The sequence below is a fragment of the Haemorhous mexicanus genome, chromosome 13 (genome assembly GCF_027477595.1).
Source record: "Haemorhous mexicanus isolate bHaeMex1 chromosome 13, bHaeMex1.pri, whole genome shotgun sequence".
Classification (NCBI taxonomy): Eukaryota; Metazoa; Chordata; class Aves; order Passeriformes; family Fringillidae; genus Haemorhous; species Haemorhous mexicanus.
The window spans coordinates 21,843,630-21,865,884 of NC_082353.1; the positions used below are offsets into that span (position 1 = coordinate 21,843,630).

The 22,255-nt window shown below is 51.9% G+C and overlaps 2 protein-coding genes across 10 annotated transcripts in view; one reads left to right on the top strand and one right to left on the bottom strand.

Annotated features, from left to right (window-relative positions):
• Positions 1-501: 501 nt before the first annotated feature.
• On the bottom strand, positions 502-3,149 carry CIAO2A (cytosolic iron-sulfur assembly component 2A). Its single transcript, XM_059858799.1, has 5 exons — positions 2,984-3,149; positions 2,547-2,711; positions 1,956-2,005; positions 1,582-1,627; positions 502-945 (listed from the first exon to the last, which is right to left on the bottom strand). Exons 1-5 carry the CDS (start codon positions 3,105-3,107, stop codon positions 848-850), a joined length of 483 nt encoding a protein of 160 aa, XP_059714782.1. The 5' UTR covers positions 3,108-3,149; the 3' UTR covers positions 502-847.
• A 568-nt stretch (positions 3,150-3,717) lies between these two features.
• The window catches only part of SPG11 (SPG11 vesicle trafficking associated, spatacsin), a 28,882-nt gene continuing 10,344 nt past the window's right edge, over positions 3,718-22,255 (top strand). For 4 of the 9 annotated variants that reach the window (XR_009488198.1, XR_009488197.1, XM_059858789.1 and 1 more), the window contains exons 1-26: positions 3,720-3,960; positions 4,977-5,161; positions 5,920-6,147; positions 6,675-6,861; positions 7,445-7,582; positions 8,261-8,718; positions 8,938-9,083; positions 9,729-9,861; positions 9,956-10,111; positions 10,579-10,754; positions 10,885-11,061; positions 11,421-11,492; positions 12,375-12,502; positions 13,091-13,263; positions 13,914-14,121; positions 14,596-14,799; positions 15,478-15,584; positions 16,299-16,444; positions 16,742-16,903; positions 17,256-17,322; positions 17,754-17,919; positions 18,953-19,131; positions 19,658-19,766; positions 20,001-20,160; positions 20,904-21,131; positions 21,907-22,107. Coding sequence is in view for 6 of the 9 variants with exons in the window: in XM_059858789.1 (XP_059714772.1) it covers positions 3,755-3,960; positions 4,977-5,161; positions 5,920-6,147; positions 6,675-6,861; positions 7,445-7,582; positions 8,261-8,718; positions 8,938-9,083; positions 9,729-9,861; positions 9,956-10,111; positions 10,579-10,754; positions 10,885-11,061; positions 11,421-11,492; positions 12,375-12,502; positions 13,091-13,263; positions 13,914-14,121; positions 14,596-14,799; positions 15,478-15,584; positions 16,299-16,444; positions 16,742-16,903; positions 17,256-17,322; positions 17,754-17,919; positions 18,953-19,131; positions 19,658-19,766; positions 20,001-20,160; positions 20,904-21,131; positions 21,907-22,107 (4,500 nt within the window). In the remaining 3 variants the exon portion in view is untranslated. Of the gene's footprint in view, positions 3,961-4,976; positions 5,162-5,919; positions 6,148-6,674; positions 6,862-7,444; positions 7,583-8,260; positions 8,719-8,937; positions 9,084-9,728; positions 9,862-9,955; positions 10,112-10,578; positions 10,755-10,884; positions 11,062-11,420; positions 11,493-12,374; positions 12,503-13,090; positions 13,264-13,913; positions 14,122-14,595; positions 14,800-15,477; positions 15,585-16,298; positions 16,445-16,741; positions 16,904-17,255; positions 17,323-17,753; positions 17,920-18,952; positions 19,132-19,657; positions 19,767-20,000; positions 20,161-20,903; positions 21,132-21,906; positions 22,108-22,255 lie in introns of all 9 variants that reach the window. The other 5 variants (XR_009488196.1, XM_059858788.1, XM_059858790.1 and 2 more) reach the window with 4 other exon arrangements.

Genomic DNA, 22,255 nt, shown 5'->3' on the forward strand with positions numbered 1-22,255 from the left:
ATCCCCAGGGAAAGGTAAATCCATGCTCAGATCCAGAGCTGCTGGAAGGAGCCCTGGGGCATGGCCCCAGTGGGAAATGTTATGGGTGCTCCAGGTGAGGGTAGTGAGGGAGCAGTGACAGGAGCAGGACAGTGGCAGCCAGCAGAAGGAGGGGCTGGGGGATGCTGTCACCTCCCACACTGCAGGGAAGTCAGGAGAAGCAGGATCAAGTTCTCATCCATAGGGAAACTTCACCCTCAGGGTGGTTATGAAGCAAAGCTTCCAGAATCAGAAACGTGTGACATTAACAGGGAAAACAGCAGGTGGATTTGGCAGGAATTGTGTCCCAGTAAAAATCTCCTTGTTCTAGTCCAGTCCCTCAGCTCCACATTCTTCTGAATTAATTTCAGCTTTAATGTTTATCAACACCGAAGAAACAGAATGAAATTGATTTCTGTAATAGAAATCTAAGCTTGATCCTCAAGAAAAAACCAGAACAAATTCAGGACCCAGAAAGCAACATTTCAGTAGAAGAATCTGTTTTATTTTTACAGTGCAGTGATTGAAACAATGTAGAAATTCAACTTGCAAAACTGAATTTGTATCACAACGTCTCTCAGAAGGCAATGCAGATGTGTTGCTTTGAATCACAAAATATTCCTCTGGACACCAAAAATTACAAACTTCCAGCACTATACACTGGGCTTTCTTTAGAGACTGATTCCTCATAATTTAAATCTATCTTATAAACAATTTCTCTTAAAAAAAAAACACCACATGGAAGATAAAAACAACTCAAGTATAAACCCCAAGGCCTTGATTATTACGGTTTGCTCGGCTTGCACGGGCTGTGCCCGGGGCTGGCTCCCTAGTCGGGCTCGGTGACGCACTGCTCGACGATCTCGCGCAGGTTCGGGTTCTCCATGGCTGCTGCCACCCTCTCCTTGTCGTTGATCTGCTTGTTGACTGCAAAACACCCAGCACAGGGCTCAGGGGCTCGGCAGGACAGGGCATTTCGAGGGGCAGGGCTGGGAAATGGGCAACGAGGCAGATGCAGGTGCAGTCCCCACAAAGCAGCCATGGGAAATAAGAACTCCTGTCACTTTCCCAGCTCAGGAAAAGGGTGTGAGGTGTTCCAGTGGCATGTCCCAAAACCAAGAGTGAAATTCAGGGTAAATGAGTGGCCCAGGTTCAGTTTGCAGCCCTTTAACCACAATATCCCATTTCTGGCAGGCACTGAACGCTCTGGGCACTGCTGGGACAGGGTGGGCAGAACACCCAGGTCCTGCCAGCTTTCCTGCAAAACCTGCCTGAGAAACATCCAGATTTGGTGTGGGGACTTCAGGACAGTGGGGCCAACAGCTGAGGCAGCTCCTCATGTTGATTACTCAATTTTTGTTGCAAACTCCTGCCAGAACTGGGGGGTTTTGTTACAAAACCAAACCAGCAGCCAGCAGGTGGTCACAGAGCCACCACAGCCTGGGAACACCCTGATGCCACTGGGTTTGCAGGCTCTGACAGGGGATTAGTTTCTGGGGAGGCAGGGGGGCAGAGGACAGAGCACAAGAGGCTGAAGCAGCAGCATGCACAGGCTCTACTCACTGTCCTCCTCCGTGGAATGTGTGCCCTCAGAAATGTAGATTTCCAGCTGGAGGAGAGATCAGCAGTGTTAGGGGCACCACAGCAGTGGAACACTTTCCTCCTGGCAGGAAAACCCCATCCCCACTCACACAGGGCTGTCACCCTGCTGCCCCAGGAGGGGACTGCTGCCAGCAGCTCCCTTTGCAGTGCTCAGCTGGGAGCATGGAGCAGCTACAGAACCACAACCACCACCCAAAAATCAACTGCAGCGATCCTCAGGTAATTAATGTGTTCTTTACATCACTGGGGGCAAGTCTCTAAAGGTCTGTGTTTAATTTAGGGAGGCTGCCATTCATTCATGGAATTTAACACAGGCTTCAAACCAGGCACTTTACCTTGTGTCTAAAAGGCAAACATCTCTGAAGTTTTATTCTTAAGCAAAGGCCTGTTAAAAGAGAACACAAAAGAGATTTTCCTGTAAATTTGAAGGTCTGAGGTGCATTTTCAGAGAATCCATGTTTAACAACCAATGTAACTGACAGAGTCCTTTTGTACTCTGAGCAGCACAAGCCACAGAGGGAAAGGGGACAAGCAGAAAGTTGTCTTTTTGGTTTTTTTAAAATTTAAGAGCTGACAAGCTCAATTAATAACATTACTGAAGTAACTTAGAGAATAAAAAGAAGGAATTCTGTACCACTTCCCAGCAGAGTTTTGAGGGGTTTTCTTTGAAGAGATTCCCTAACACGACACAAACAGATGGGAGTCCCCATTTCTCTGGATTTGGGGTTTTCTTGGTTTGTTTTTTTTTTTTTTTTGCTTGGTTTGGTTTTTGGTTTCCTTGCACTGGTGGCTGGGTTCTCAAGCTGCAATTCCTGATCAAACCAACACAGCCAGGCAAGATGGAATCTGCACTGGGACTGATGGCATCCAGACAGCCTCAAAGGGCCCCGAGCTCTTTGTGCGTGATCTCATTAAAGGGATCTCACCGATGAGAGTGGCCAAGGAGCAATGAGGTACTGTTGGTGTAAACCTGATGATGACCAGATATTCATCCTCCCCTATCTCCTGCACTTCCACGCAGTTTTCCGTCACCACTTCCAGTTCTTCCAAAGTGTTTGGCTTCTCCGGGTCCCGGATAGTCCGGATTATATCTGAGACAAGCGGCACAATAAGGAATCTTCCCTGGGTTTCCCAAGAGGGATTTTCACGAGCACCCCTTCCAGCACTGCTGATGTTGCACTCTTTGGAAGCCACAAGCGATCCCAACGAGCCAAGCAGGCCCCTTCTCCCTGCCCCAGCCCCTCGGGGTCCCCTCGGCGCTCCGAGCCCCTCAGGACCCCGCGCGTTCCCCCTCAGCCCCCAAGGGCAAAGCGGCACCGCGCCCGGGGCTCCCCCCACGGCCCCCGCGCCCCCCGGCAGTCACCGTAGACCTCGATGGCCCTGTCGTGCTCCATGGCGCGGCTCGGGGGCGCATGGCGGGCGCTACTGGCGGGACTCCGCCACACCCGGGCCAGCGTCTGCCACAGCAGCGCCAGCGCCAGCGCCATGGCCGCGCTCCGCCATCGGCCCGCGGGCCGCGGCGCTTCCGCCTGGGCGGGGCGGCCACCGGCCAATGGCGGCCGGGGAGGGGCCGGGGAGGACCAATGGGCGGGGAGGTACCGGGATCAACGCCCATGAGGGGGCGGGGCCTCGCGCCCGGGGTGGGGACACGGAGAGACCCGGGACGGCTTCGGGACACAGGGAGAGACCCCGGGACAGCGAGTGGGGACACGGAGGGACCCCGGGACAGAGAGAGGGGACACAGAGAGACCCCCGGGACAGCTCCGGGACACAGAGAGGGGACACAAAGGGACCCTCCCGGGACACAGAGACACCCCGGGACAGCTCCGGGACATAGAGGGACCCCCGGGACAGCCGCTGCCCCAGAGTGGGGACACAGAAGTGCCATGGGGATCCACCTACAACAGAAATCAGAGAAAATATACGGAGAATTCTTCTCAAAGAAAAAATTTCTGCTTAAGCGGCGGGCCGGGAGGAACTACAGCTCCCAGCGCGCATTGCTGCGCCGCGGTGCGTGCTGGGGGCTGTAGTCGCGGCCCGGGGATGCCCAGCTGACCGGAACGAGGGGCGGCCCCGCCGGCATGGCTGCGGCTCGGGCCGGGCGCGTCGGGCGGCGCTGAGGCCGGGCCGGAGGATGGCGGCGGCCGGGGCCCGGGCGGAGCTGCGTGTGCTGCTGGTGCCCCGCTCGGGGCAGGCGCGGGGCGCGGCGCGGGTGCGGCTGAGCAGAGCCCGGCACGCCCTGGGCACCGTGCTGCTGGCCGGCGGCATCCGCCTGGAGTCGCTGGGGCCGGGCGGGCCCGGGCGGGCTCGGGGCAGCGTCCTGCCGGGAGCCTGGGCTGAGTGAGTGCGGGCCGGGCCGGGCCGGGCCGGGGGGCTGCGGCCCTGGGATGGGAGCGCTCCCGGAGCCGCGGCGGGGCCGGGTGGTGTCTGTCCGTCCGGCCGGGTGTGCGCACGGCAGCTGATCCCAGAGCGAACAAGAAGGGTTTGTCTGTCTGTCTGTCTGTCTGTCTGTCTGTCGGGCTGTTGGCTCCACGCCCCAGTGCCCCGAGTGCTGCGCCTCCCCCGCAGCCCGGGGCCAGCCCGGGTGACACTCGGCGGTCACATGGTGGCTTTAAGGAGTGGTGGCTTTAACGCGTGGTGGCCTCAACATCTGCTTTGGCAGCTTCCGTGCCGAGCCAAAAGCAGCCTTAGTTCTGAGCATCTGCAGTGCCCGGCAGCAGCAGCCGGACATGCTGTGTCGCACAGAATCCCCAGCTGCTTCGGCTTCGGCGGGACATTAAATCCCACCCAGTGCCACCCCGGCCATGGCAGGGACGCGGCCGCTGTCCCGGGCTGCTCCCAGCCCCAGTGTCCAGCCTGGCCTGGGACATTCCGGGGCTGGGCAGTGTTTTGGTGCTGTGCCAGGACTCTGCTCTCTGGGTTGCCCTGCCCCTTGCTGAGCTGGTCGCTCTCTGCCCCCTCCCCATCACCACGGAGCAGGTGTGACACACCTGGGGAGGTTCTCGGCCCAAAAGCCAGGGAAAAGTCTGGAAGTTGACAGTGTGTTCTGCTCTCCCTTGGGCTGGTGTTCTCCTGAAGCAGAGCATCCCTGGTGTCCTGGGTGGCTGCAGTGGAGAACACCTTGATGGGGATGGAACCCCTTTATCCTGGAGAGGAGGAGGAGGAGGAGCTGGGCTTCCTCGGGCTCTGTCCTGCCAGGGGTGAAGCAGTTCAGTGCTGGGAGGGCCAGGGTGGCAGCAGGGGTTTCATTGCTGAAGTGAAGGTGTTGTCCCCAGTCAGTGCACATCCAGAATGGTCAGCGTGGGAAATGGGGAGAGGGAATAAAGCCATAACCTCCCTGAATGTTTCACCTTCAGCTTCCTGTGGGACAGCTCAGAAGATGATGGCTCGCAGTCTAACAAGACAAAGCTCCTGGCTCTTGCTCAAAGCCATGACCTGTTTGTCTATGAGTTCAGTGTAGAAGATGGAAAACACAACCCAAATCCCCTGCACAGTTGTGAGGCAGAGACACTGAAAAAGCTCCTTGAAGCTAAAAACATTAGTGAGTAAATTTCAAAGTGTGGCATGTGTGAAATACTGCAGCTCTGGTTCTGCTGCTCCTGGTGGGCTGGGTTAGGCAGTGGGATTGAGCACCTGGGAATTTCAGGTACCTCCAGACTGATCCAGTGGGATCAGCAGGATTCACGGGCTTGAAAAATAATGGGGACATTTCTGTGTTCAGAGGTGACATTGTCAGAAAGAATTAAACTCTTGTAGGGTCATGTTTGATACAAAGTTAAAAGTGAATTTTTATAAGGTATATGCAACCCTTCTCTCTCTAATTTTAACTTCAGTGTTGGGACTGGTGGGAGGAAAAGGGTAACAAGGCTCATCAATAACCCTGCAAAGACTAATTAAACATTTAACCTTGTATTTTATGATTAGCAAACATAGTGTGCAGTTACAACGAGCCTTTGGTGTTTTATGTGTTCTTAAACAGTCTCCCTTCCTAAAATATTTTATTTCCAAAGTTTACAGCTTTTCTTCTCAGTGCTGACTGAAATCCTATTTTCTGTTGATTTTTTGTGTTCTTCATGGTATTGTCCACTGAAAAAGCCACATAAAAAAGTGGCTTTTTGGGAAATGGTTCTAGAATGAATGCCTCTGGCCCAGGAAGTGAGATTTAAAACCAACCATCCCAACTTCTGTTGGGATGGGGACTGGGGCAATGAACTTGAGCTGTCATTTTCTTGGAATTCCTTTACAAATCAAAAGTCTAGCTGGCTGTAATCTGAAATTTAAATATGTTTAAATTTACAGGTCTGCCTTCAATTTCCTCTGTGAAGATTCTGTCTTTTGGAAACAACAAGTGCAAACTTCTGCTCAACCAGTTTCTCCTTGTGCACCTGACCTTTCCTGGGGAAGGCTCATCCCCAGAGACCTGTGGCTGCTTCCCCCTGGCCCTGCCTCCAGGAGCTGTGGGGAGAATTGCAGACTCCCAGTTCTGCAGGGGGATCCTGTTCCTGTTGGACAGTGCTGGCTGGATTTGTATCCTTTGCAGGAGAGATCAGGGAAAATCATCTGGAAGAGCAAAGTTGCTTTTTTCTGCTGTCAGGGCTGAGAAGAAATTTATTTAGAGACATTTAAGTGGTGCCTGCAGAGAAGGTTGTGCAGCCAAATCCTGGTTATGGTAGAGGAGTGCCACAGATGTGTGTGCAGGGTTTCCCACTGCAGACCTGGATTTATGGGTGTCATTAAGGGGTTTGGTTCATGGGTCTGTGTGTAACAGGCTGATTTGTGCTGTCACCTCACGGCTAAATTAGAACAGAAATGATCTGCAGCTCACAGGGAGCCTGGGAGGCAGGTTTGTGTTGGGATGAGCAGGGGCTCAGGCCTGTCATCTCCAGCAGCTGCTGCCTTTAACCTGTCCCTGCTCATCTCCTCTGGCACCTTAGAGCACAGTGAAGTCAGCTTGCCTTCCCCTCCTCCTGGAGCCAAAATTCAGCACCTTCCCCTGCTGTGTAACTGCTCTGTTGTCCCTCCAGCCCTGGGCTTTTCCTTGATGCTGTTTGCAGACATATGTGACTGCTCTGATGGTGCCACCCTGGGGAAGGTGGGTGTAGCCCTGGCAGCTGGGCAGGGGCAGGGCCCAGCCCCTGTGTCCCCCCTGGCTGCCCTGGCAGTGTCCCCTGACCTCAGCACAGCTGTGGTGACCAACAGCTGCCACTGGGCCCTGGCTGTGCAGCTCAACACCTACTTCAGGTACAGCTCCCAGGGGAGGGCTTTGGGCTCCCTGGGCCTCACAGCTCCTGGGTTTTGGGCCTGTCCTCACCAGTGCTGGCAGCTTTTCATTCTGACTTCTGTGCTAGAGCAGAAATCCCCTCTTTGTTTGAAGATTGCCCTTGCACTGCTTGCTCTAATTTATTCTCTGTCACAAGGGAAGCTGGGTCTATAACATTTCTTTATTTTAATCTGTCTGTTAACAAGCAGATAAACTTTGTCTCGCCCTTCAGATTTTTTCCAGGAAGATGAGGTGCTCTCATTGCCAGGGGTGGGTGGTAGAACCTTTCAGAAGTACTGTGGGCTATGGAATTATCAAACTGTGCTGGTACAGCTGTTTCAGCTGTGCTGATTTAGCTTGATAAATTAGGGCCAGCTGGTAGTTAAGAGGTGGTATCCATCTCAGGATAGAGCATCAGGTTTTGATGGCTCACCTGAGAGAAAACTGAGAGAGTTTTCTCACCCTGAGACAAAACTGCACCCAGAGCTCCTGGAGGAGTTAAACATGAAAAAAGCATCTTAAATCATCTGAGCAAGGTGAAATTTCATATTTATTTCTTTACAGACAGTTCCCTGAACATTTGTTCTGTAAGAGAGACCCTGACAATCTCCCAGTGAAGCCTGCAGAGGGACTGGAGGAGGATGAGCTGGCCAGTTCTGAGCACAGCATGGAGCTCCTGCCCCTGCCCTTCCGCACAGACAGGTACAGGGGGAAGAACTCCTGACACAGGCTGGCCTTGCCTCCTTTGCATCACTGGCAATAAACTGCTGATCTGGTTTTTCAGGTGTAGTTGGGACAGGTAAAATCAGCCATTGTGCTGGCAATGTTTTGAACTTGGGGTGGACCAAGACAGATTTAGGTGTGGCATTGGACAGCTTCCAACCAGGAATTGCTGCTTTGGGGTTACCTGTGGGTCTTAGAGCATTGATACCAATAAAGCATGTCAGTTATAACTTGGTGCACAGATGAGAAGGGTTCAGTTCTGGAGTTAATTCTCTTAGATGGTTGTTTACTTAATAACTTTGTTATCAATTAAAAAATAATAGAACATTTATATATAACTATCTATAACAATAATTTATATGTAAGTATTTATAGCTGTCTGTTCTACTGTGTTTTAATTGGCACTTTTCTGTGAGGAAAAGAAAGCTTTTCAGTAAAAATGCTGAACATGGATGTTGCCAGCTGATCCAGCTGTGGTCACTCAGCTTGCCTGCAGGGAGTATTTAAGTGCAAAGAAAGGGGCCATGGTAAGGTTAAAATGCAGGATGCTGGATGGATTTTATGAGCTCTAAGTGCATTTTATCCAACTGAGAAAGCTTTACCTGCCTTGTTCCTGGGGTAATGCCTGGTGCTACAGGTGACTCTGTCCCCTGGCAGGTCCTGGAAGGCACACCTCTCTTCACTGTGGAGCAGAGTCAGAAGAAGAAGAACACCAGGCTCTCCAGATTTGGTTAACCACTTGAATTTGCCTTGGTATCAGTTTTTTACCCATCTGGAAGATCACGATCCTGAAGTTTGTGAGGATCCAGAGAGCATGGTGGCCTTTGTCCCCCGGGCTGTCACGTGGGCAGCTTCCCCAGCACTCCAAGGCCAGCCTGGGGCTGCAGGACAGCAGTGGGCACACATCCCCGTGGGAGCAGCCCAGGAAATGGTGAAACTGGAGTGCAGACTGGTGACTGGAGCCAAGGCTGTGTTTGTGGTGCAGGCAGAGGACACGGGGCTGTCTCTGGCGCTCTGGGATTTTGAGTCCCGGGACGTGACGTGTTCCCGCTTTGGCAGAAGCAGTGCCTATGTGGAGTGCAGTGCAGAGCTGCCTCTGTGTCTGCTGCTGACAGGTGAGGGCTCACAAACTGTCCTGAGACAGCTGCTTTGGGGGATTTTAGTGTTTTACCTGGCTGCTGGTGGGTGACTCCCATCGTGTTCCGGCGTGGGGGAAATCCAAGCGGAGCCGCTGCAGCCTTGCCTCTCTCTTCTGGAAGCAGCAGTGGGTAGAAATGCTGCTGCCCAAAAAGGGGCTGCTCTGTCTTTAATAATGGCTTGGTTGTGTCGTTCAGAGCGTGGTCTGTCCCTGGTCCTGTTTGGGGTCACTCAGGAGGAGTTCCTGACCAGGCTGATGATGTTTGGCAGCGCCGGGGTCGTGGATTCCCTGTGCCACCTCAATGGCTGGGAGAGGTGCTCCATTCCCATCCATGCCCTCGAGGTGAGGACAGCTGCCTCAGGTCTTGCAAACAAACTCTGTATTCCAAGCATTAAACACGGGTTAGCAATGCCAGGGTGGGTTTAGACACAATTAAAAGTGTGCCTCAAACTTAGGGGCAAAAGGAAGTGGTTTGGTTATTGAATAAACAGCAAAACCCCATGCAGATGAGTAACCCAAAGGAAGAAGTACAGCAGCAAAGTGAATGCACATTAATAAAATAAAAGAGAACAAAGCAGTGGACCCAAAAGCGTTTTTACCAGTTTCTGCAGCAGTTTTTGTCCCCTTGCAAAATGTTAAATATGAAAAGAAATCCTTGGAACTAGATTTCTGTGTTTATTGTGCTGATCTTATGAAATTGATGTAAGCTTATTCAGAGTGTTGATTCTCATAGTATTTACTTCATATTGCTGCAGTAACATTTTGTGTGTGGAGGTCAGGGCAGGGCTGGAGCAGAGCCTGGCACAGGAGCCTGGCAGGCACTGTGCAGGTCACCTTGTTACTCCAGGCTGCAGGTGCTGCCCACAGAGTTTAAACCCCCTCTGGTTTTCTGTGTGTGTCACTGAGGATGGAGTAAGAACCCCAGCAGTAAGGGTGTGGTGTATGGGTGTAAATCCATGCTTGATTGTTCTGTTTCTGTTTGTCCAGGCAGGTTTGGAGAATCACCAGCTGGACACGGTGGACTTGTTTTTAAAAAGCAAAGAAAGTGTTTTCAGTCTGTCTGCAGCCAGCCCTGGGCCTGAGCACCCTGGGGCTGCTGCCTCCCAGTCCTACCTGAGAAGTAAGTGCAGAACCTCAGAGGTTTATTCCATCCCTCTCTGCCCCTGGCTCCGTGCAGGATGCAGATGTGTGAGCTGTTTCTGGAACCATTGCAGATTTGGAGGAGCTCAGGCCAGCTCTAAACTTGCTCTGCTCAGCAATCCAAGACAATGATATGGAGCCTCACAGCAAACCCTTCTCTGAGCAGCTCCTGAACCTCACCCTGACTTTCCTCACCAAGCAGCTGGAGGAAATCTTTGTGCACACAGAGGGTAAGATCACTCCTGCTGGGTCATAGCTACTAATGTGTCATCATTTAAGTAAGTAAGAACTGCTAATTCTTTTAATTAAAAGCTTAAATTTGCCTGGAATTCACATAAAAATACTAGAATTAAGTGAGTGAAGGATGTTCATCCCTGTGTTTAGATTGGATTTACCTGACTAATTGGTGGGATTAATACAAAATTTCAGTTCTCCTTTACTGGTCCCTGGGCAGGAGAAGCCCTCAGTGAGGGCAGAGAGCTCTGTGGGGCTGTGGCTGTGTCCTGTGTCCTGACAGGGTGCTGGGCTGTCCCTGCCTGCTGCACAGGGGACAGAGCTGATGTGCTCTGCCCTCTGAGCTAATAATCAGTCCTGCTGATTGCTTACTAATCAGCACATTTATTAATTCAGCATTGCTAAATGTTAAAATCCTGCCTGTTCATTCCCATTGAAGTGATCTCTTGGATGCTTTTGGCAGAGCCTGATGAGTTCCTGCAGAAGGCTGCAGATATTTTAACTGACTACATCATTAGGCTGAGGAAGTTCCTGAGGAGATACCCTCAGCCAGCAGTGACCCCGGGGCAGGGAGCTGAGCTGGATGAGGACCTGCCTGAGATAGAAGAGAGCCAAGAGTGGGAAAAACTGACTCCAGAGGTGAAAACCTGCAACCCAGTTTTGCTACTGTGATGAAGTTTATATGAGGAGATCATGGAAATGTCTTAAAGTGCTGGGGAGGAAAATCAGCACAGGGATGATCTAGTTAGTTCCGTGTTTTTCCCTTTAGGAAGTCATTGCTGAGGCCATCCTGAGCAACAAAATACCAGAGGCCCAGATCTTCTTCAGAAGGCAGCAGCATCCTGCTGAGAGTCTGCAGGAGTTCATGCAGACAGGTTTGAGCCTGGCCTATGACTGCCTGCTGAAGGGCAGCCCCAGGGAGGCCTCAGAGCTGCTCAGGAACATGGTGAGAGGGGTGGGGGTGCTCACTCTCTCCCTCTGCTTTGGGACTGAGCGGGCACGGGGAGCTGCAGGTGCTGGGGTGGATTGACTCCCCAGAAACAGGGGGATTGCAGGGGGAGTGGGCTGGTGGAGGAGCTGCTGAGGGAGCCTGCCTGGGGCTGTGTGCTGGCTCAGCAGCACAGGGAGGGCGGCTCTGGGTTTGGGGACAGCAGGGACATCCCTGCAGGAGCTGCTGCAGGGGCTGGCCCAAGCCTGTTTGTCAGGGCTGTGTGCTTTGGGAGGAGGGCAGCTGTGTTCCCTCTGTGTGGGATCTGGTCAGGGCATTCTGTGGGCACCTCTTACAGCGAGTGTCCTTTGTGGCAGGGCTTGGACGTGAGGCAGGAGCTGCACAAGATCTGCCTGCACACACAGGACAGGCACGTCAGGGAGCTCCTGGTGAGTGCAGCAAAGGCTGCCTGGCTCCAGCCCTGCAGCCCTGGCTGGGTTTGTGCTGAGGGGAACTCTGGGAGATGGATTTATAGAGAACTTCCAAGGTTTGATAGAAGGCTCACATAGTGTGTATTTGTGTGTAAACTCTGAGATAAGAAATGCTGGCTGAGAGATGTTATGGAATAGGAGCAGACATTGTTGAGAGAGAAATGGAACTAGAAACAAGTTTCAAAGGATGGCCTTACAAACAAAACTGGGTATTTTAGAGAAATAGAACTATGAAAGATGCACTGTGGTAGGACCCATGAGGGGCAATTTTAGATGACTGGCTTTGAGGCATTTACAGCATGGTGTGGCTAAAGCTGATAGGCCAAGAAACACTTACAGTGTAATTAGGAAATAGTTGGCTTCTGATTGTGATGCTGTGAATTATAACATCTGTATTGTCTCACTCTTCTCATGAGACTGAAAATGGAATAAAAGTTATTAAACACCTCTCAGTTGCCCCATCTCTGGGTCAGAAGAAGGCTTAGGCTGACAAGAAAGCCCTGACTGCACTGACCTTCAGAGCAGAGACAGCCAGGGCTTGTACCTGCACCCTGCCAGGGCAGTTCCTGGAGCATCCCTGTCCCTTTCCATCTGCACTTCAGCTACAGAGCTGTTGCAGTGTCATTCATTGCTCTGATCTGGTTCTCTCACACAGTCTGGAGTCCTCTTGTCATTCGAGTGCATTGCCCTCTGCTTCCAGAATTGTTTCCCTGCAGTTGGTTAATTGTTTGCACTTGCAGGATCATTTACAACTTGAATAGATTAAAGATAGATGAAAACTGGGGGCAGTTGGAGGTAGTATTTTAACAGGTGGAGGTAACACTTTAATTTCAATTAAAGGTGAAAGTCTTACAAGAAGAAAATTATTTTTCTGAAAAAGAGAAGAAAATGATTGACTTTGTGCATCAGGTTGAAAGCTTCTACTCAGAATCCTTCCAGGAAAACAAAGAGACTCAGTCTCTTTCCAGGTAATGTGGGTTATTAATTTTAATTATTAATTAATAGCATTAATGGGGTTTAAAATGTGCTGTATTCTACATTCTGTGAGATTTACTGCACTAACAAATACAGTCTTTAATTTCATTAATTTCACACTGGTGTTCGTTTGCAGAAGTCAGAGTCAGTGTGGGGACTGAGTCATTTTCTCATTACTGTGGCAGGTGCTGTCATGTTCTCTCGTGACAAACTGCTGTGTGAGTCATGACAAACTATTGTGAGGGTGGCAGAGCTCTTCTGCTTCAAACGAAGCATTTTTAATAATAATATTGGAATCACCACTCAGTTATTCATGTTCACATGTTTGCTCTGGTTTTGATCTATGATGTCTTCAATACAGCAAACCAAATAACCTAGAAAATAATTTTACAGTTAAATAATGATAAAACTGTTATGATACTGATAATTTATTGGAAAAGCAGGCCGTTCTTTACTTCTGAGCCCTTGAGCTCAGCTCAGTCCCTCTGGCACGCCGGGCTGGGGGCTTTGCTGAGCCTTGCCCAGGTGCTGTTTGCTGTGCTGGGGCTGCTGAGCCCCCTGAGCCCAGCCCGTTGTTGCAGGTGCAGCAGCTGGAGGAGGCAGCAGGAGCTCTCTGGGCCCCGGGCAGTGCTGGGCTCCCAGCTGGGCTGGGGCAGCCCCGGGGCCCCCCGGCTCACCCTCACCCTCAGCTGGGCCCTCTGCTGGGAGCAGCTGCTGCAGGAGATGGTGCTGCTGCCCTGGAAACCACAGCAAGGCAAGTGCTGTGCCTCTGGGGCTGCACTGGGAGCTGGCATCCCCCTGGCACGGCCGTGGGCACAGCCACGGAGGTCACTGTGCGTGTCACTCACAGTGGGTGACAGTGGGGCTCACCCTCTTCCATCCTGGGTCTGGGCTCCTCCTGTGGAGAGGGGTTTGGAATTAGCTGGAAGGGACTTGCCTCGTGTGAATGCCACCCTCTGCCACGTCCTGTCCCACCCCCTGTCCTGGGGAACTGCTCCCAGCTCTGCCATCGTGAGGCTCCAAAGCTGCCCTTGACCTCATGGCAACTGTTCATTAACAATAGGTACCTGGAGGGGCAGGACACAGGGAATGGCTCCCAGTGCCAGGGGGCAGGGATGGATGGGATATTGGGAGTGAGGAATTGTTCCCTGGCAGGGTGGGCAGGCCCTGGCACAGGGTGCCCAGAGCAGCTGGGGCTGCCCCTGGATCCCTGGCAGTGCCCAAGGCCAGGCTGGGCAAGGACAGGGCTGGGAGCACCTGGGGCAGTGGGAGGTGTCCCTGCCCAAGGAACTGGATGCTCTTTAAGGTCCCAGAATTGCACAGGTCTGTGTAAGAAAACACCAGTATTTCCCTCAGGAGTGTTTGTGTGAGCTGGTTTCATCCATTTGCTTTTTTGAAACACAGAACTCAAGACCTGCAGTCCTGAGGTGCTCTGGATGCACCTGACAGCCCAGCATGACTGGATGAGTATTTGTTCCTGGATTGAGGAGTCAGAGCCCAGCCAGGCTCCGTGTGGCAGAGCTGCCTGGCCCCCCCTGAGCCCTGACATCGTGGACAGGAGCACTCTGTGCAGCCCCTACATGAGACAGGACATCCTCAACAAGCTGGCCAGGTAGGGCCCCCAAGGCTTCCCACTCTCTCTCCTTCCTGTGTGAAGCCAAAATCAGACATGAAATCCTTGATACACATTAGTTTTTATACTGCTCTTTTTGGAAACAGCACAAATCCATTGATCAATGTGATTTTAGTCTCCTCTTTTCAGCTATCTGGCAACAGTAAGAGCCATGGGAGCAGGAGCACTCCTCCCTCAGCCCTTGGATGTTTAGGGGTTATATTCCTGATGCCCTCTTTAATGCAAGGGAGGAAAGCCTGAGCATTTCCCTGCTCACACCTCGCTCTGGGCAGTGCCCTGCAGTAGCCACGGTGTTGTTGGGGCACAGGCAGATGGATTCTGGCACTCTGTGTTTGCCTCAGCAGGGAATTAATCCCTGGGAGGGAAGGGTCTGCTCTAATGGTGAGCTGGAAACAGCCATCAGAACTTGTCCAGGAGAGCTGTGTGGTCAGTGTCTGTGCTTTCTTCTGACAGAAAGGGAATTTTTGTCCCTTCTGAGCTGGAAGATTTTGAGCTGCTGCTCCAGAGGTTGTCGTGCCTGGGGGGAGTCCTGCAGAATCCTCACCCTGTTCCAAAATACAGCTCTGCCAGTGGCCTGGACTTCCATGCTCAGTTTGTCCTGCACTGCCTGGAGCACAGCCTGCAGTACCTGCTGTACACTTACCTGGACTATTACAGGTAGGAATGCTTCCCATCCCTCAAATCCCACAAGGGAGCCCAGATTTAAAGAAGGAAACACAATTTGAACAGTTGGTGGGGGGAGTTTTCCTCAGCCCTGGCAGTGTCATTTACCAGAAACTCTGGGGCAGTGTGTGAGATTTTAAGCTGTATTTTGAAGCTTTATTCAGACTGCCTTAGTATTAATTTGTGTGTGAGTCATGAAAGGAAACCATCACAGCTGTAATTGGTCTAATGCTCTAAGCAATACAATCCTAAATGAGCCAAGACAAGTTGCTCTTCAGAAACTGAGAATTTACTGAATTCAGAAACTCTTGAGCACAAGTGTGAGTTGACCCCTGATATGTTCACAGATAAGGAAATTGCTGGTTTCCACCTAATCTAGGGTTAGTTGGGGTTTGAAGGTGGTACCACTAGTAGCTATTGGAGCTATATGAATGCTTCCCACTTAATGGATACTTGGCAATTAAAATTTCTGAGTTTTAACTCCAGTCTAACACTGGAATTACCAGAGCTGTAGAAGCAGACCAGAAAAAAAGCCAGTACATCATTTTCTGGTTGTTTGTCTAACCACTTGTATTTGGTATTAACACCCATGGGATGCTCCTCTCTTCAATGCTGGGTTCCAGCAGTGGTTACCAATGCTGTATTTTCACTCTGCTGCTCATTTATTTGCAGTTTAACCCCTTCAAACTGCCCTGTCCTGGGTAACAAGGAGCTGCAGGAAGCACATCCCTGGTTTGAGTTCCTGGTGCAGTGCAGAGGGGTTGCCAGCAATCCCCGAGGTAGGAGTTGCTCCAGAGGGGGCTGATGTTCCTGCCCTAGCCCAGGGCTTGGCACAGCTGGGTTAAACCTCTGCTCTGCTGCAAAGCCCCTGTCCACCACCTCCTCATCTCTGAGATCTGGACTGTAGTTCCTGCTGGAACTGTGCTTAAAGCCCTGGGACTGCCCAGGAGTGAGAATCACTGTGTGTAATCATCCTTACCCCCAGTTCAGTTACATCCCAACAGGTGGAGAGGAAGGAGAATTCATGAGAAAACACACATCCCATTGAAATCAAACCTTCCTCTAGTCCCTGGGGTGCATTTTGATTTCTCTGCCCTGGGATTGTGTGTTTGCTTTACTGAAAACCAGTAGAGCTAGTGCCCCTAACTCATTGCACTTTGGAAACATTTCATCTTCTGCAGAGTCACACATCAACAAAAGGCAAAACTAAGCCCAAGTGCAGCTTTATTAGCAAGCATGGCCAGTGTAGGATAAAGAATTGAACCACTCCAGTGCTAAACTGTGGGGCTCAAGCCCAGCCTATCTGTGTGGGCAAAGCTTGGTAAATCTTAGCTTATCTTCTCTGTGTTTGTAGGCAGAGTGAGGGAAACCAGTATGGACAACAAAGAGTAGAAAATTCAGCATTTTCCCAGTCAGAGGGCAGCTGTAATGTGTGATTGATGGTTTGATACTGGTTTTACATGGAGTTAAATGTCACTTTTTTTCCTTTTAAGATCCCAAGATGATTTTCCAGGCCAGTCTGGCCAACGCCCAGATGCTGATCCCCAGCAGCCAGGGGGGTGTGAGCAGCATCCTGCTGGAGGGCAGGACCCTGCTGGCCCTGGCCACCACGGTCTATGGGCCTGGGGGCATTGACCAGGTACTGCCTGACCCCTGTCCTGCTGCTCCTGTCATGGCTGGGATGGAAAATGCCCCCTTGGATAGAAAACTGCTGGAGCAGGGGGGTGACCAGAGTGTCTCGATCCACAGCACAGTCACCTGCAGCATCAGCTGCTGGGGAACGTGGGTCTGATACAATTGAAAGCATTTTACAGGAAGGAAGATGGTACTTTCTGTGTTGTCAGCTTCCTGTGGGCTAAATTGGGACACCCCAAAATTGTTTTGTTGCTATTGAATGCAGTTTGCTCCTAATTAATTTTGCTTGCTTGCAATGTAGGTCCTTCAGAACGAAGATACAGAAAAACCTCTAAAGAAAGTTGATCCACAGCTCTTGAAGATGGCCTTGACCCCTTACCCCAAGCTCAAGGCTGCTCTCTTCCCCTCCTGCACTGCTCATGGAATTTTGCCTCCTGACATCTCCCTCTACCACCTTCTGCAGGTACACAGAGTGCTTTTGGCAGGGCACGAGGACAGAGAAGTTTGTTTGCAGCTAAAGCTGGGCATGGGGGCCAGGGGTTGTTTCTTTGGGATCCTTGATGTGCAGCTGAAGTTCACAGCTTCATCCTGAGCAGCCTTTCCAAGTGGTCCCTGCACCCTGTGAGTTTGCAGTGCTGGAATGTCAGAGGGATGTTCTCGCAGTGTTCAGTGGGCAAGGTGTTTAATAGTGCAGAAATTGCAATACTTAAATTTTGTAATGTTTGTAATGGTGTGAGAATTAGAAATCGAGAGTTACAGGACACTGATGTGAAGTTCTTAAGTGGCCTCAATTTATTTTGTTTCTGATCTTTCAGTCATTAATGCCCTTTGATCCCACAAAATTGTTTGGCTGGCAGTCAACAAACACTCTTGCTGTGTCAGGTATGTCCCTTGCCAAGGTTTACATGCTTTCCTAGCCTGAGCACCTAAGATAAATTACTTTCCAGGGGAATTATTTGGCAGATAAATTTACTCAAAGAGCAGTTTCTTTCACAAGAAAAGTAATGTAATTTACTGAAATTCTGTTTTGAACTAGAATCCTAGATTTTTGTGTTAAGCTCTTCACAGGCAGAACTTTTTCTAAATATAGAAAATTATCTAAATATAAGATAGAAAACAAATGTTTTCTTCTCCAAAGAAGGTGAGGTGGTGCAGAGCTCTGCTTTTCCAGTGAGGAGTGGGATTTCAGAGTGCTTTTGGGTGTGACTTGGAGCCCCAGGAGCCCTTTGGCTCTCCCCTGAGGTTCTGCAGCTGAGCCCCGCTGCTGCTGTGCATTCAGAGTGTCCCTGACAGTGCTGCTGTGTTGTTCCCAGATGCCTGGAGCCAGCTGCCCCACTTCTCCAGCCCCCAGCTGGTGGGCAGGCACGCCGTGCTGGAGAGGCTGGATTTCCTGTTCTACCTGCTGCACGGCCGGCCCGCCTTCGCCTTCGGCACCTTCCTGGGCCAGCAGCTGGCCAGGAGCAAAACCCCCAGGCAGCTGTGAGTGTCCTCCCCAGCAGCACTGAGTGCCCAGCAGGGGAACTGGGGCTGTCCTAAAGGTTAGAAATCAGATATGGCTGAAGTGAGGTGAGCTTTGTTGGAGTGACCTCAATAAATCTGCACTGGGGAAGTGAGGAGAAGATCCCCAGTCTGATCAAACATGGCTGGGCTCTTCTTTTGGGAACTTGAGCTCCTAGGTGACTTTGTAGGAGCATGATGCCCTTTTTCTGTGATGTTGCCTTCTGGTGGAACTTCTTTAGTTTAACTGGGAGGGCAGAAAATGCCCTGGAGGTTGATGGAATTAAGTGTCCTGGCTGGGGCTTCAAAATCAGGTGTTCAGGAGGGTACAGTCCAGTGACACATCTTACTTGAATACATGACATTTGCTGTTTAGTGTGGGAATTAGAACAAATCACTTTGTTTCTGTCTGGTTTGTGTATTAGTCACTGTTTGTTTCTCTCCATCATTTCCACACAGATCCTGTGGAAATGATGGAGAGAAACGTCATGTTTCTCTTGAGTAAACAGGTAAAACTGGGGCAGAAAGGGAAACATGCATTAAAGTGGAGTGCAGTCATGGTTTAACAGCCAGTCAGGGATGCAGGGTTATTTCAGTGACTGCTGTGGAAAAACCCTTTGGGTACATTTTTCTCTTAGCACCATCTGCAGGTCAGACTCAGGTCCCTGGTGCTGCAGTGGACTGCAAACTCTGCAAAGGCTCTTTGTGCCTTTCTCAGCTGCTGAGGGGGTGTTGTGTTAATTATTACACCCATTCCACTACCTTTTGTTTTTGATAAACATATCAAATTGCAAACTCTGCTTACCACGTGCCAGCCTTCATTCTCATCCCCTGTGTTTTACAAATATCAAACTTCTGGCTCACAGTTACCCTTGATGCTGAGGGCTCAGAGTTCAGCACACCCCACAGGTGCTTGTTTGCCTGGGAGGGAGTTTGGGGCTTATCTGGGAAAGGGAGGCTGAGCTGCCCTCGCACAGGGGGTGCCGTGGGTGGCAGCTGTGTGTGTTCCCTGCAGGATCCAGCAGGCAGCTCGGGAGGCCCAGCTGCTGGCTCTGAGCTCCTTCGGTGTCCCCTCGGTGGCTGCAGCCTGCGTGTGCTTCCTGGAGCTGCTGGGGCAGGACAGCCTGGGGCTGCGGGTGGCCCTCAGGGCTGCCAGCCTCATCTCCAGCCACAGCCCCAGCAGGGACTCCCTGGGTAAGGCTCTCCTTTCTGCCTTGGATAGTGCTCTGGGTTTCTTGGGAAGGGAGGGAGGGGTGCAGGGTGCTGCCTGGGGGCACAGCAGTGCCCTAGAAGCATGGAAGAGCGTTCTTGTTCTTTTGTTCCTGTTTCTCTACTCATTTTGAAAGGTGCACTTTGAAGCTGTAGTGTCAGATGAGGCAGGAGGGCTGACAGAGCCTGTATCAGGATCTAGCAGGCACTGTCCAGCAGCTGCCTGGCCCTGATACTAGTGAGGTTCAGCTGTAACAACATTACAGGGAGTTTAACAAAGTCCATTGCCAAATCTCCTCTCTCCTTCCTATCATGCACCTGCAGGGACATCAGGTGTTCAAAGCTGTAGGGAAATTAGAAATAACTAATTTTATCCTAGGAATAACTCCAGAAAGTTGAGTTGCTAACTCCAGGGCCACAGGTGTCTGCTTTCCCAGCTGGGAGCTACTCCTGAAAATGCTGCCCTGGCTCTGATCCCAGTAGCACCTCAGGAATGTGTTCTTTTAACCAGTTGAGAAGTTAACAAAGCTGGCTGATGGGGAGAAGGCAGCAGCAGCAGCAGTTCTCACCTCCTTGGAAGAGGCCTTCTGGGATGCCATAGAGCAGCAAGGCATAAAGAGGTGAGAGCAGCCTGGTTTGAGGGCTCCCCAGGGAAAGGGAGGCTGAGCACTGCCTTCTGCTGTCTGTGTGTCAGAAAATGGCAAGGAGGGCAGCACAGGACAGTGACCTGGCTGCTGTGACCCCCTGGCATGCCCTGGGGCTGTTTGCAGGCAGCCCCAGGGTCACTTCAGACCTGAGCATCTGCTGCAAGCGTTGCAGCTCTTTGCACCTGCAGCTCTCTGCCTTCTGTGCAGGACATCCAGTGACTGCAGAAGGCAGTGGTCCTTGGTCATGCAGTTCTGCAAGCTCCATAAGCTGGAGCTGAGCACGTCCTTCCTGAGGGAATGTGCCAAATCCAACGAGTGGCTGCAGTTCCTGATCCAGACCCAGCTCCACGGCCACCAGCCAGCCCAGGTGAGCTACCTGTGCACTACACTGAGCCTGGGAGCAAGGCAATGTCCAGTGTGCAGCCAGCAGGAGCCTCACCAGTCCCTGGGTTCTCTGGGGATGTCCCTACCCTGGGACTGTGGTAGCCCTTCCCTTGCAGCCACACTTGTAAATTCAATTTAAACTCAAGTAGTTACTGCTTTTTTTTAATTGGAGAGTTGCCAGATGTTCAGTGTATGTTATCATAAAGCCACTCCTCTTTCCTTTTAAAACTCAAATTGATTTTTTTATTTTTGTAAAGATACTTAAACTTTTGAGAATCCAAATTTTCCAAGTTTAATTTTGAATGTGATTTAAAAATGAATAAAACACTCCAATAAAAGCAATTGGGAAAAGTCATGTGAGGAAGCTAAGTGGGAAATTCCAGGTAAGGTGGTGCTTGGCAGACCTAGGATTTTTAACTTGGATCTGCTTGTGCTTTTGAAGAATCTGTAACTCCACAAGAGCACCTGAGTAGACCCTTTTCATGCTCTGTTGGTGCACTGCAAGAGAGACCAGAACTGAGGCTCCCTAGGAGACATTTGAGTTTTGTGGAAAAGGGTGAGCTTTCATTAGAATAAGTCACACCTGCAGTACTCTTTTTCCTCTCCAGGTCTCCAGAGCTGTTCTAAAACTGAATTTGGAGAGTGTTTTGTCTGTGTGTGTTCAGTGCTTCCATCCTGCCCTCTCCTGTCTGGCCTCACAAGGTTCTGGTGCTGTTTTCCCCACAGGTCATTCCCCTGCTGCAGGATTTCCCTGCTGTGCTCCAGGATCACCTGCTGCTGGCCCTGGGGAGGCTGCTGGGTGCTGAGGCAGGTGCTGCTGGCAGGGCCCGTGCAGGGAGCCTCTTCCAGACCCTGCTGCAGTGCCAGGAGCAGCCCAGCCCCTGCAGGTTCCTGCTGGCTGAAGGGCTCAGGGCACAGGCCCCCATCCTCAGCGTGCTGGCAGCCTGCTGCCCCGTGAGTGCACCCCTGTGGGGGTGGGAGGGGGCACTGCTGGCTGTGCCAGGCTGTGCCAGCCTGTGCCAGGCTGTGCCAGGCTCTGCTGCCCCGTGAGTGCACCCCTGTGGGGGTGGGAGGGGGCACTGCTGGCTGTGCCAGGCTGTGCCAGCCTGTGCCAGGCTGTGCCAGGCTCTGCTGCCCCGTGAGTGCACCCCTGTGGGGGTGGGAGGGGGCACTGCTGGCTGTGCCAGGCTGTGCCAGGCTGTGCCATAAGGCTCTGCTGCCCCGTGAGTGCACCCCTGTGGGGGTGGGAGGGGGCACTGCTGGCTGTGCCAGGCTGTGCCAGGCTGTGCCATAGGGCTCTGCTGCCCCGTGAGTCTGCACCCCTGGGCCTGGGGGTGGGAGGGGGCACTGCTGGCTGTGCCAGGCTGTGCCAGGCTGTGCCATAGGGCTCTGCTGCCCCGTGAGTGCACCCCTGTGGGGGGTGGGAGGGGGCACTGCTGGCTGTGCCAGGCTGTGCCAGGCTCTGCTGCCCCGTGAGTGCACCCCTGTGGGGGTGGGAGGGGGCACTGCTGGCTGTGCCAGGCTGTGCCAGGCTGTGCCAGGCTGTGCCAGGCTCTGCTGCCCCGTGAGTCTGCACCCCTGTGGGGGTGGGAGGGGGCACTGCTGGCTGTGCCAGGCTGTGCCACAGGGCTGTCTGCAGTGCCATCACAGCTGCTCCTGTGTTTCTGGGGTGGCTGTGCCCCCTTCCACCGGGAGGGGAGGTGTAAACCCTTCCTTTTGGCATTTCCAGGGTGCCAACCTCATCTCCTGCCTCTGTGTGTGGATTGTCACTTCTGTGGATGATGCCACCAGGGCTGAGGCCACCGCCCACACCCAGGGCCTGGCAGAGGGTCCCCAGTGGGACCTGCAGGACCTTGCTGTCATCTGGAAAGTCTTTTTGAGGAAGCAGAAGAGTAAAACGCTTCTGAATGGCTTCCAGCTCTTTTTAAAGGTGAGGGGATGAGGTTTCAGGGGTGTGTTTGATGTGTCTCACCCTTCTGGGCCTGTAAATCCCCCTCTGTCTTGCTTTATGCCAAGGATAGCCTGGCTATCCACTGACATTCCCAGTCAAAGTGGAAGTTCTTCCAATTATCACAGAT